This window comes from Thalassophryne amazonica, chromosome 10 (genome assembly GCF_902500255.1).
Source record: "Thalassophryne amazonica chromosome 10, fThaAma1.1, whole genome shotgun sequence".
Classification (NCBI taxonomy): Eukaryota; Metazoa; Chordata; class Actinopteri; order Batrachoidiformes; family Batrachoididae; genus Thalassophryne; species Thalassophryne amazonica.
Window position 1 is genome coordinate 30,566,734 of NC_047112.1, and position 13,444 is coordinate 30,580,177.

At 43.6% G+C, this 13,444-nt stretch overlaps 1 protein-coding gene across 2 annotated transcripts in view; it reads left to right on the forward strand.

Annotated features, from left to right (window-relative positions):
• The first annotated feature begins 5,198 nt into the window (after positions 1–5,198).
• Positions 5,199–13,444, forward strand: part of LOC117518538 (voltage-dependent R-type calcium channel subunit alpha-1E-like) — a 107,313-nt gene continuing 99,067 nt past the window's right edge. For both annotated transcript variants that reach the window (XM_034179686.1, XM_034179687.1), the window contains exon 1: positions 5,199–5,364. In XM_034179686.1, the coding sequence (XP_034035577.1) occupies positions 5,232–5,364 (133 nt within the window). In that variant the 5' untranslated portion in view covers positions 5,199–5,231. The remainder of the gene's footprint in view (positions 5,365–13,444) is intronic.

The following is a 13,444-nucleotide window of genomic DNA, read 5'->3' on the forward strand; positions in this document are numbered from 1 at the left end:
TCTTCGCACCCCAGGATGACAGGAGAGCTTAGAACCGTGACAGAAGTCCAGAACTGCAGCCCTGGCTTCTGGACGTAGAGTTTGTTCTTCGGTCCGGTTCCGGGTCCGGGTCTCGTGTCAGGGCCTCCCGGACGGTCTTCTCCACGTCCAGGTGAGGGCGGCCACGATAGCGGACTCCGGGATGATGGGATCCGGGGGATCCGACGACTCCGTTTTGACCTCATCTTCATGTACCCGGGACAAAGCATCCGATCTTTGGTTTTTGGTCCCGGGACGGTAGGTGATCCGAAGTCAAAACGGCCGAAGAACAGTGACCAGCGGGCTTGCCTGGGATTCAGCCGCTTGGCGGTCCTGATATACTCCAGGTTCCGGTGGTCAGTGAAAACCGTGAATGGCACAGACGTTCCCTCCAACAGATGTCTCCACTCCTCAAGAGCCTCTTTCACCGCGAGGAGCTCTCGATTGCCGACGTCATAGTTCGTTCGGCTGGGGTCAACCTGCGGGAAAATAGGCACACAGGTGAAGGACCTTATCGGTCTTCCCGCTCTGGGACAGCACGGCTCCTATCCCTGAGTCCGAGGCGTCCACTTCAACCACTAACTGGCGACTACGGGCTGCACCAGAACGGTGCAGACGAGAAGCGCCGTTTCACCTCCTTGAACGCGGCAATCGCACCGATCCGACCAGGTGAAGGGGACTTTTGGTGAGGTCAGGGCTGTCAGGGGGCTAACTACCTGACTGTAGCCCTTAATGAACCTCCTGTAGAAATTAGCAAAGCCTAGGAACTGTTGCAACTTCCTACGGCTTGTGGGTTGGGGCCAGTCTCTCACCGCCGCAACCTTGGCCGGATCAGGAGGACGGAGTTGGAGGAGATGATGAACCCCAGGAAGGACAAAGACGTCCGCACTTTCAACACGCATTCAAATGGAGACTCAGAGTCTGATGGATTTGATGGGATGGGATGACGACTTAATTCGGTCATGTTAATTTTAAGCAGAGACATGTCAAACGACTCCGAGGGATAATCTAAAACTGACATTAAAATGAAAAGTCTCTCAACCTTTGTCCTTAGGTTTTAGAAATTGATCCAGTTGTTAAAAATTCACTATCCCTGATAAAAAAAAAAACAATAAAGGAAGAAACAAAAATGTTTTACAACCAGACACGGGTCAGTAACAAAACTGAATGGTTTCTCCCTTTGATTAGATTGTTTACTCCACCAACGTTTCTTAAGAATGAAACAGTTTTGGAATAACTTGCTCACAAACAGACAAACCAACCAAGGAAAACAAATTCATTTCATGAGACAGTGATAGTGCTCTGTTAAGGGCCCCTTCACACATAACACGAAGTTGGGCGAAAGAAGCAGAAACCGCCGAAAAATCTGCAAACAAAAAATTAAATGGGGAACCATGGACAAGCGTGCACGATACTGCGACAATGGTTTCGTGCCCGTTGTGCACGCGCACAGACACAGTGCATGCACCTGGAATGTGTGACACCACATCCCGCCACTGCTGCGGGGAAAAAAAACACACAAAATTTTCTAATATTTAATCCCTCTTATCAAGTGGACAATACAAGTATGATCCTTCTGTTCCTCTGTATATGACCAATGGTCATAGACGTACAGTCATGAAATGACATGAATGAAGCAGTGCGCCCTTATCATGTCCACATCTGCTGGCGCTGCATGTCCAGCCAGCCCCGTGCATGTGTCCAGCGAGCGGCGCTCCGAAGGACACTGCATCATGTGGGCCATACCTGGCATGACACTCAGATCGCCATCTGAGTGTACACATGATCGCATGGGTTCCTTTCACATGGTACACACTGCCGATGTGCTTGCTAACACGGTCGCTCCTGCCTGTTCCAAAGGTGATGTGTTTTATGTATTTCCCACATGAGGACATCATGCCCAAGCACGCGCCTCACAGTGGAGTGTTGTAAGATGATGTCCGTCATAACACAGTATTGGTTCTCCAGTTGTGACTTGTGGGTCCACCGATCCCGACAGCAGCGGCTGGCGCAGTCACGCCCACCTGACCGAACAAACTCAGCTCAAAGAAAAAGTCTCACTCTCTGTTCCTTTGTTATGTGATTTTTTTAATGTATTTGTTATGTAATTATGTATGTAGTTATTGTTGTATGTATTTATTTAATTGTCCTGTTCTATGTTTATAATTTAACATGTCGTGCACTGAGCCGCTGTCGGCTGGAACTGATGAGAGCATGACAGCTCGCCCACATGTGCATTGCTGGTGTGTTGTTCATGTTGTGATGGAAAGACATATGTCCTGCAGCTGAGTTGCGAGTGCACAGCGGTCAGCAGTCTCAGCTGGAAATTGTAGCCGTCCAGATGCACGATTCGCTGGACAGGGATCACACTGCACCCAACTCAGCCGCACCTGACAGGTCGATCATGGCGTGGGGGACGATGACACACTCGCATGCCACATGTGTTGTGGGGGGGCCTTGCATGACGTGTGTTGCTTGGTAACGGCACACTCGTGGGGCACTTAGAAAATGTGCTGCTATTTGCACAGCCAGGTCAAAAGTGGTCTGCTGCCCTCTACTCTCATGCTGGCAGCACAAATGGCCACACATTTTCTAATTGCCTTGTGAGTGGTGTTGGATGCTCGTGGGTGGCACCTGGACTCCAGCTGACTCTGACCGAGAGCGGGTCGACTGGTTATTCCTTTGATATTCGATGACATTGGGGGTGTGAAGGCTGCCTCCTTTGGGTCATTCAGCCACGGTTCCACACGGTGGATGATATTGTCCAGGTGCTCGGCCGCGGCACAATATGTCTGACCTGCGTACGATATGCCGTTCAAATGCTCCGAACACAATCAGATGGCAGTGCGACCTCATCATGCCCACCATTCGAATGGATTTCTGGCGCGAGAGGCACGCCAATATAGGGTGCATGTGCTGTGCCCGAATGAATGTTGCGACTGCAGTACAGGTGTTTGAGCACGGCTCCAATTTCCCATGAGAGCCATTTGACTCCTCCTTTGTGTGCCATTCTGCCTCAATTGCATTATGTGTGAAGGGGCACTAATAATTGTTCAGATTCTATGAGAAGTCTTCAACAAAGTAGATTCCCCAAAGAACAGCTTTATTTTGACCAAAGTGCTGCTGTCCACAAATGATTACACATGCATTCGCCACCAACTGAACCCTTTCTAGCAAAGAATACATTTCTCTTAAACATCTTCATTACTCGTTACTACAGTATAAAAGTAGAAGAAATTTGGGAAAAGCCTGTTTGCGGAGGTGAACGTAAGCCGGAGCGCAGCAGATGCAGTCCTCTACAGCTGGCGCCGTCAGGCTGGGAGAGGATGGCCACCTGGTCACTGATCCTCTCAGTGGGTGTTCTGTCAGGAGTTCAGGATTGTCAGTTCCTGTGGAACCGTAGCACAGACAACCTCTCGTTTCCCGCCCGTGTGGACAAACATGACTCTCCCCTCAGTCCATGCTTCCCCAATAAACAAATGAACTCCTCTGATGAGACAAAAGTAAAATATGGGCACCAGCGCAGCGCCTTTCACCCCTGCAGCAACAAGTGCCGTGTTTGACATAAAACAAGTTTAAAAGACCGAAAAAATATAAAGGATGACAGGTTGAATCTGCACCCCGCTGAGGAAGAGGAAGACTGTGGAGGGTGAAAACCATCTGCGCTTTGGACTCCAGATGCGCACATGCTGACACACACATAACAATGGAGTGTAGCGCATGATCGGAGTTACCACACACGTAAGGGGAAAACATCAGTACCGACAAAACTGGCCGGCATGTCTGTTTTTTTTGTTTTTTTTTGTAATGTTTGTGGAGAAGCGCTGCATAAAAGCGGCACCGCATTTTGGATTCGAGAGCCCAAAGCGTTTGGTTGATTTGCAGGGTTGGTGGTGGTGACGCTTGGAAAGCTTTGTTTTGTTTGTTTGTTTGTTTGTTTGTTACTTTTCCTTAAATTTGGCACAAATATGTAGCTATAAATGACTGTTCTGTTTCACATGAGCCTGGCTTTTGTGTTTAACAGAAGAGTGTGTGTTGGTCTTCCAGAAAAAATATTGCATCTTCAGAAAAAGAAAGAGACTCATCCTGTCATCAATACCAACTGCTCCGCCAGAAGCGGTGCCATCCTTTTATAGGCGCTGAGCACCCCCCCCCCCTTTCTTTTCATCGCTGTTTCACTCTCTACTTGTTTTGGATTTTACTTTTTTCACTGTTTTTATGTGAAATTTACTTTTGATACTTAAGCACAGTAAATATTAGATACTTTAAGACTTTTACTCAAGTAATATTTTTAAAAGGAGAGAAATTACTTTTACCAAAGTAATTTTATGGTAAAATACTTTCATTCAAGTATTACTTTGAGGTACTTTATACAAGACGTAGTACAGAAGAAAAGCTTTTCTATCATCCCCCAGCCACACCTTCTGTATGTTCTGTAATTTCTGTTTTACTTTCTGATCCTGTGGTATATTTTACTTTGTTTGCCCATGTACTGGGCAACGTCACTGTCACGGATGCAGCTTAACTGTAGCTGATGCTGACATGAAGGCAGGCCCAACAACAACCACACAACATACCCAGTGTTTAGGAACTGGCAGACAAGCTATGTGTAAATTCAACGACAGCTGTTGCTAAACTTCCACAATCCGTAAAACCAGCTATTCACCAACCAGCACATTGCAGACACATCTGTGGCATGTTACATAAACAAAACAAAGTTGCTTTTTGATGGATCTGGTGCATCAAAGTTCACCACCATATCATTACTTCATCATCATTATGTACTCATTGAATAATGTGAGTTACAAAATGGCATTTATTGGTTCTGAGGTATTGTTTATATGCGCTGTGAAGTAACTCTATGCACTCACCTACATTTTTGCTGTTCAAACCCAATACCATGGGGGGGAAAAAAACTCTTAAACAACCAAACCTTTTCTCCAACAAAATAAAACAAACAAACAAAAGAATGAATGAATAGTATAGTAGGAGGGTAAAAGTTATTAAAGTTAAGGCTCATGTCAGCCTGATATGTAACTCAACTGCTCAACAGTTTCCATTCACCGTAAGGTTTGGATGAAGCATTACAATTTTATGAACTGAATATTTGATAAGTCTGCAGGAAGTGTGAATCCAAATTAATGTGCAATTAAATGAGCTGTTTCACATTGTGTGCTCTCCCTGCAGGTCTGCAGATCGTCCTGAAATCTATAATGAAAGCCATGGTTCCACTGCTACAGATTGGCTTGCTGCTCTTTTTTGCAATCCTTATGTTCGCCATCATTGGTCTGGAGTTTTACAGCGGCAAACTTCACTACACCTGCATCCCTCAGCTTGGAATATTGGGTACAAACACACATTTATAGCTTCACATGCTGTCATACCTGCAGCTGTACTGTTGTATACCCAATATGAAGTTGTGCAAATCGTGCATATACTTAATGTATGCAGTGTTTTAATCCATAAATTAATGCTACAGTGTGTAGAATTTAGGGCCCCTTCACGCATAACACGATTTACGTTGACTAGCACACGAAGGAAGAATTGCATGCCAATCGTGAAAAATCGGAGCTGCCTCCAACGCCTCGTACACATGTTGCAACAACTATTTGTGCACACCAGCGGCTGAAAGACAGAGAGTGCCCTGTGAGAGCCCATTCAATCCCTCTTGTGGGAGGTGCTGGCCAAATTCCAGGTGACACACACAAACATCTAACACCGCTTGCTTGGCACTTAGAAAATGTGTGGCCATTCCCGCTGTTAGCACAAAAACAGTCAGCAGAGGATCACTTTTAAGCTGGATGTGAAATTTGTTGAAGTGCCCTCACGACTGTGGCTTTGCAAAAAGCGACAGACGTGACCTGTATGTGTATCGCACGTGTGAGCATGTCGCGCTCCCTCCCCCCAAAACACATGTGGCGTACATGTGGTTCACATCCCCCGCTCTCCCAACACATGTAGCGTGCCAGGGGAGGGGCATACTTGCATAAAATGCTGATATGTATGCTACACAGACATGATCACATGGGGGCTGGACAGGCAGGTCTGAGCGCAGACGGCACAGCGAGGTGCCTGTCAGCGGCTGACCAGAGACTAACTGACAGCTCAGTAACACAGAAACACAGTGACACGTTGGTGTGTGTGCTGAACTGACAGGGGACATGTTTGCCGACAGCAGCTGCTGTTGAGATCTCTGGTTCTGGACTGTCCCAGCTGGAGAATACGTACCACGTTTGGACAGACATGAACTGTCCACTGTGATGCAGTATGGTACAGTGTGATGCGCATGTGTCTGCTTGTGGTCCTCACGTGGACATACAGAAAAGCATATCGCTGTTGCGACGGGCTGCAGTAAGCGAGTGCACGGCGCGCACATTGACAGGCTGCCCCAGATGGAACGGATCATCAGATCACAACACGCAACCGGAGATCTGAATGTCACGTTACCCACGCAAGCTCTGTTCCACATGATGCGGTGTCTGTCCTGCGATGCGCTGTCCACAGGACACTGTGGAAACTAAAATGATAAATATTGCTTTTCTGTTTCCTGATTTATTTCCCATTTCTTTTTTTTTTCAAACTCAGAAATAAATTACTTTTATTTCCTACAAACTCAGAAATAACACACCTCAGTGGTTAGTATTTCCTATAAAACTCAGAATTCCTACAAACTCAGAGAATAAACTTCTCCTACACTCAGAAATAACACATTGTAGTATTATTTCCTACCAGGGCCCAAACTCAGTTAAAATAATTTCATTTTAACCTACCATGCCTGTTGACAAACAATCAATTTTAACTTCCACAACAAAAATGACAGCCTTTCTCACCCGTGTTGTTAAATACAACACCCATGACTCGTGGAAATGCTGCACTGACGATCGAACCGGTCGGTCCTCATCTTCCGTAAAACCTAAACCGGGTAAGAGGCAGATCATTGGATCTGTTTGGCCATTCATCCGAACCGGTTCGACGGTCCAGCGAGCATCCTGTTCGTGACGCCAACTGTCCAAGCCAAAGGATTTTCAGGCTTGTCTGTGGAAGAAGAAAGAGTCAGGACATTGACTGTTTGTCAAATAATAGGCTTTAATACAAAGCTTTAGACACTATTTCAACCAGAGAGTGTGCTCTGATTGGAACAGTGTAAAGTGTGGCTTTCTGAGCACAGCTTTTATCCACATCAGGGCAAGAAGAAATTATGCATACAGTGTTAACACAATACATTTGTTCACACATAAACACAGAGTTAGAGGAAAAGGAAGTAGTGGTTGTTCTCCTATCTATGACAGTGACAGGGCTGTGATGATCAAAGGGTCCCTTTCATTTACAAGTCCTTGGGGGTCTCGGAGCCACGTCCCACTGTGAGACTGTCTACAGTGCTTCAGCTTGCATTGTGATTGATCAGGGTTTTAGCAGGGTAACACGGAGCCATTTGGCTGAGGTGGCAGCCTAAGGAATGTTTTTTTTATTTTTTTTATAAGCAAGAGCTTGCTTGCCTCTACTGGTGGTTGGCTCTCACTGCGGTATTGTATCACTTCCTGTTCCGGAGCACAGCGGTGTTTTGCTGTATCTGTTAGCTGTTTAATCTGCGCAGTTCGATTGATCTAGTTAACTACAACCCCTGGCAAAAATTATGTAATCACCAGCCTCGGAGGATGTTCATTCAGTTGTTTAATTTTGTAGAAAAAAAGCAGATCACAGACATGACACAAAACTAAAGTCATTTCAAATGGCAACTTTCTGGCTTTAAGAAACACTATAAGAAATCAGGAAAAATAATTGTGGCAGTCAATAACGGTTACTTTTTTAGACCAAGCAGAGGGAAGAAAATATGGAATCACTCAATTCTGAGGAAAAAATTATGGAATCATGAAAAACAAAAGAATGCTCCAACACATCACTAGTATTTTGTTGCACCACCTCTGGCTTTTATAACAGCTTGCACTCTCTGAGGCATGGACTTAATGAGTGACAAACAGTACTCTTCATCAATCTGGCTCCAACTTTCTCTGATCGCTGTTGCCAGATCAGCTTTGCAGGTTGGAGCCTTGTCATGGACCATTTTCTTCAACTTCCACCAAAGATTTTCAATTGGATTAAGATCCAGACTATTTTTTGACCCTATGTGTCTTTTTGCAAGGAATGTTTTCACAGTTTTGCTCTATGGCAAGATGCATTATCATCTTGAAAAATGATTTCATCATCCCCAAACATCCTTTCAGTTGATGGGATAAGAAAAGTGTCCAAAATATCAACGTAAACTTGTGCATTTATTGATGATGTAATGACAGCCATCTCCCCAGTGCCTTTACCTGACATGCAGCCCCATATCATCAATGACTGTGGAAATTTACATGTTCTCTTCAGGCAGTCATCTTTATAAAACTCATTGGAATGGCACCAAACAAAAGTTCCAGCATCATCACCTTGCCCAATGCAGATTTGAGATTCATCACTGAATATGACTTTCATCCAGTCATCCACAGTCCACGATTGCTTTTCCTTAGCCCATTGTAACCTTGTTTTTTTCTGTTTAGGTGTTAATGATGGCTTTCGTTTAGCTTTTCTGTATGTAAATCCCATTTCCTTTAGGCGGTTTCTTACAGTTCGGTCACAGACGTTGACTCCAGTTTCCTCCCATTCGTTCCTCATTTGTTTTGTTGTGCATTTTTGATTTTTGAGACATATTGCTTTAAGTTTTCTTCTTGATGCTTTGATGTCTTCCTTGGTCTACCAGTATGTTTGCCTTTAACAACCTTCCCATGTTGTTTGTATTTGGTCCAGAGTTTAGACACAGCTGACTGTGAACAACCAACATCTTTTGCAACATTGCGTGATGATTTACCCTCTTTTAAGAGTTTGATAATCCTCTCCCTTGTTTCAATTGACATCTCTTGTGTTGGAGCCATGATTCATGTCAGTCCACTTGGTGCAACAGCTCTCCGAGGTGTGATCACTGCTTTTTAGATGCAGATTAACAAGCAGATCTGATTTGATGCAGGTGTTAGTTTTGGGGATGAAAATTTACAGGGTGATTCCATAATTTTTTCCTCAGATTTGAGTGATTACATATTTTTTCTTCTGCTTGGTCTAAAAAAGTAACCGTTACTGACTGCCATTATTTTTTTCCTGATTTCTTATAGTGTTTCTTAAAGCCAGAAAGTTGCCATTTGAAATGACTTTAGTTTTGTGTCATGTCTATGATCTGCTTTTTTTCTACAAAATTAAACAACTGAATGAACATCCTCTGAGGCCGGTGATTCCATAATTATTGCCAGGGGTTGTAGATAACGATTTGTTTCACAGTGTAATCTTCACGTGCCTTAACTAAAGCACTCCCTCTGCTGAATCACCTCTAAATTATTTACACATTATTCACTTTGTGTGTTTTTAGGAATCCGCTAGCTTAGCGCAGCTACTAGCTCTTAGCCGATTTAGCATGGTGGCTTCTCCTGTCTCTCCCGCACTTTTCTGCTCTGGGTGTGAAATGTTTAGTTATTCCTCGGCCTCCTTTAGCAGTAATGGTACTTGTAATAAGTGTAGCTTATTCGTAGCTTTGGAGGCCAGGCTGGGCGAATTGGAGACTCGGCTCTGCACCGTGGAAAATTCTACAGCTAGCCAGGCCCCTGTAGTTGGTGCGGACCAAGGTAGCTTAGCCGCCGTTAGTTCCCACAGCGTAGCCCTAAACAGAAGCCCCGTGTACACCGCCAACCCGTTCACATTTCTAACCGTTTTTCCCCACTCGGCGACACACCCACCGAGGATCAAACTCTGGTTATTGGCGACTCTGTTTTGAGAAATGTGAAGTTAGCGACACCAGCAACCATAGTCAGTTGTCTTCTGGGGGGCCAGAGCAGGCGACATTGAAGGAAATTTGAAACTGCTGGCTAAGGCTAAGCGTAAATTTGGTAAGATTGTAATTCACGTCGGCAGTAATGACACCCGGTTACGCCAATCGGAGGTCACTAAAATTAACATTGAATCGGTGTGTAACTTTGCAAAAACAATGTCGGACTCTGTAGTTTTCTCTGGGCCCCTCCCCAATCGGACCGGGAGTGACATGTTTAGCCGCATGTTCTCCTTGAATTGCTGGCTGTCTGAGTGGTGTCCAAAAAATGAGGTGGGCTTCATAGATAATTGGCAAAGCTTCTGGGGAAAACCTGGTCTTGTTAGGAGAGACGGCATCCATCCCACTTTGGATGGAGCAGCTTTCATTTCTAGAAATCTGGCCAATTTTCTTAAATCCTCCAAACCATGACTATCCAGGGTTGGGACCAGGAAGCAGAGTTGTAGTCTTACACACCTCTCTGCAGCTTCTCTCACCCTGCCATCCCCTCATTACCCCATCCCCGTAGAGATGGTGCCTGCTCCCAGACCACCAATAACCAGTAAAAATCTATTTAAGCATAAAAATTCAAAAAGAAAAAATAATATAGCACCTTCAACTGCACCACAGACTAAAACAGTTAATTGTGGTCTATTAAACATTAGGTCTCTCTCTTCTAAGTCCCTGTTAGTAAATGATATAATAATTGATCAACATATTGATTTATTCTGCCTTACAGAAACCTGGTTACAGCAGGATGAATATGTTAGTTTAAATGAGTCAACACCCCCGAGTCACACTAACTGCCAGAATGCTCGTAGCATGGGCCGAGGCGGAGGATTAGCAGCAACCTTCCATTCCAGCTTATTAATTAATCAAAAACCCAGACAGAGCTTTAATTCATTTGAAAGCTTGACTCTTAGTCTTGTCCATCCAAATTGGAAGTCCCAAAAAACAGTTTTATTTGTTATTATCTATCGTCCACCTGGTCGTTACTGTGAGTTTCTCTGTGAATTTTCAGAGCTTTTGTCTGACTTAGTGCTTAGCTCAGATAAGATAATTATAGTGGGCGATTTTAACATCCACACAGATGCTGAGAATGACAGCCTCAACACTACATTTAATCTATTATTAGACTCAACTGGCTTCGCTCAAAATGTAAATGAGTCCACCCACCACTTTAATCATATCTTAGATCTTGTTCTGACTTATGGTATGGAAATTGAAGACTTAAGACTTGAAGACTTCCCTGAAAACTCCCTTCTGTCTGATCATTTCTTAATAACATTTACATTTACTCTGATGGACTACCCAGCAGTGGGGAATAAGTTTCATTACACTAGACGTCTTTCAGAAAACGCTGTAACTAGGTTTAAGGATATGATTCCTTCTTTATGTTCTCTAATGCCATATACCAACACAGTGCAGAGTAGCTACCAAAACTCTGTAAGTGAGATAGAGTATCTCGTCAATAGTTTTACATCCTCATTGAAGACAACTTTGGATGCTGTAGCTCCTCTGAAAAAGAGAGCTTTAAATCAGAAGTGCCTGACTCCGTGGTATAACTCACAAACTCGCAGCTTAAAGCAGATAACCCGTAAGTTGGAGAGGAAATGGCGTCTCACTAATTTAGAAGATCTTCACTTAGCCTGGAAAAAGAGTCTGTTGCTCTATAAAAAAGCCCTCCGTAAAGCTAGGACATCTTACTACTCATCACTAATTGAAGAAAATAAGAACAACCCCAGGTTTCTTTTCAGCACTGTAGCCAGGCTGACAAAGAGTCAGAGCTCTATTGAGCCGAGTATTCCTTTAACTTTAACTAGTAATGACTTCATGACTTTCTTTGCTAATAAAATTTTAACTATTAGAGAAAAAATTACTCATAACCATCCCAAAGACGTATCGTTATCTTTGGCTGCTTTCAGTGATGCCGGTATTTGGTTAGACTCTTTCTCTCCGATTGTTCTGTCTGAGTTATTTTCATTAGTTACTTCCTCCAAACCATCAACATGTCTATTAGACCCCATTCCTACCAGGCTGCTCAAGGAAGCCCTACCATTAATTAATGCTTCGATCTTAAATATGATCAATCTATCTTTATTAGTTGGCTATGTACCACAGGCTTTTAAGGTGGCAGTAATTAAACCATTACTTAAAAAGCCATCACTTGACCCAGCTATCTTAGCTAATTATAGGCCAATCTCCAACCTTCCTTTTCTCTCAAAAATTCTTGAAAGGGTAGTTGTAAAACAGCTAACTGATCATCTGCAGAGGAATGGTCTATTTGAAGAGTTTCAGTCAGGTTTTAGAATTCATCATAGTACAGAAACAGCATTAGTGAAGGTTACAAATGATCTTCTTATGGCCTCAGACAGTGGACTCATCTCTGTGCTTGTTCTGTTAGACCTCAGTGCTGCTTTTGATACTGTTGACCATAAAATTTTATTACAGAGATTAGAGCATGCCATAGGTATTAAAGGCACTGCGCTGCGGTGGTTTGAATCATATTTATCTAATAGATTACAATTTGTTCATGTAAATGGGGAATCTTTCCACAAGGTTCTGTGCTAGGACCAGTTTTATTCACTTTATACATGTTTCCCTTAGGCAGTATTATTAGACGGCATTGCTTAAATTTTCATTGTTACGCAGATGATACCCAGCTTTATCTATCCATGAAGCCAGAGGACACACACCAATTAGCTAAACTGCAGGATTGTCTTACAGACATAAAGACATGGATGACCTCTAATTTCCTGCTTTTAAACTCAGATAAAACTGAAGTTGTTGTACTTGGCCCCACAAATCTTAGAAACATGGTGTCTAACCAGATCCTTAATCTGGATGGCATTACCCTGACCTCTAGTAATACTGTGAGAAATCTTGGAGTCATTTTTGATCAGGATATGTCATTCAATGCGCATATTAAACAAATATGTAGGACTGCTTTTTTGCATTTGCGCAATATCTCTAAAATTAGAAAGGTCTTGTCTCAGAGTGATGCTGAAAAACTAATTCATGCATTTATTTCCTCTAGGCTGGACTATTGTAATTCATTATTATCAGGTTGTCCTAAAGGTTCCCTGAAAAGCCTTCAGTTAATTCAAAATGCTGCAGCTAGAGTGCTAACAGGGACTAGAAGGAGAGAGCATATCTCACCCATATTGGCCTCTCTTCATTGGCTTCCTGTTAATTCTAGAATAGAATTTAAAATTCTTCTTCTTACTTATAAGGTTTTGAATAATCAGGTCCCATCTTATCTTAGGGACCTCATAGTACCATATCACCCCAATAGAGCACTTCGCTCTCAGACTGCAGGCTTACTTGTAGTTCCTAGGGTTTGTAAGAGTAGAACGGGAGGCAGAGCCTTCAGCTTTCAGGCTCCTCTCCTGTGGAACCAGCTCCCAATTCAGATCAGGGAGACAGACACCCTCTCTACTTTTAAGATTAGGCTTAAAACTTTCCTTTTTGCTAAAGCTTATAGTTAGGGCTGGATCAGGTGACCCTGAACCATCCCTTAGTTATGCTGCTATAGACTTAGACTTCTGGGGGGTTCCCATGATGCACTGAGTGTTTCTTTCTTTTTTGCTCTGTATGCAC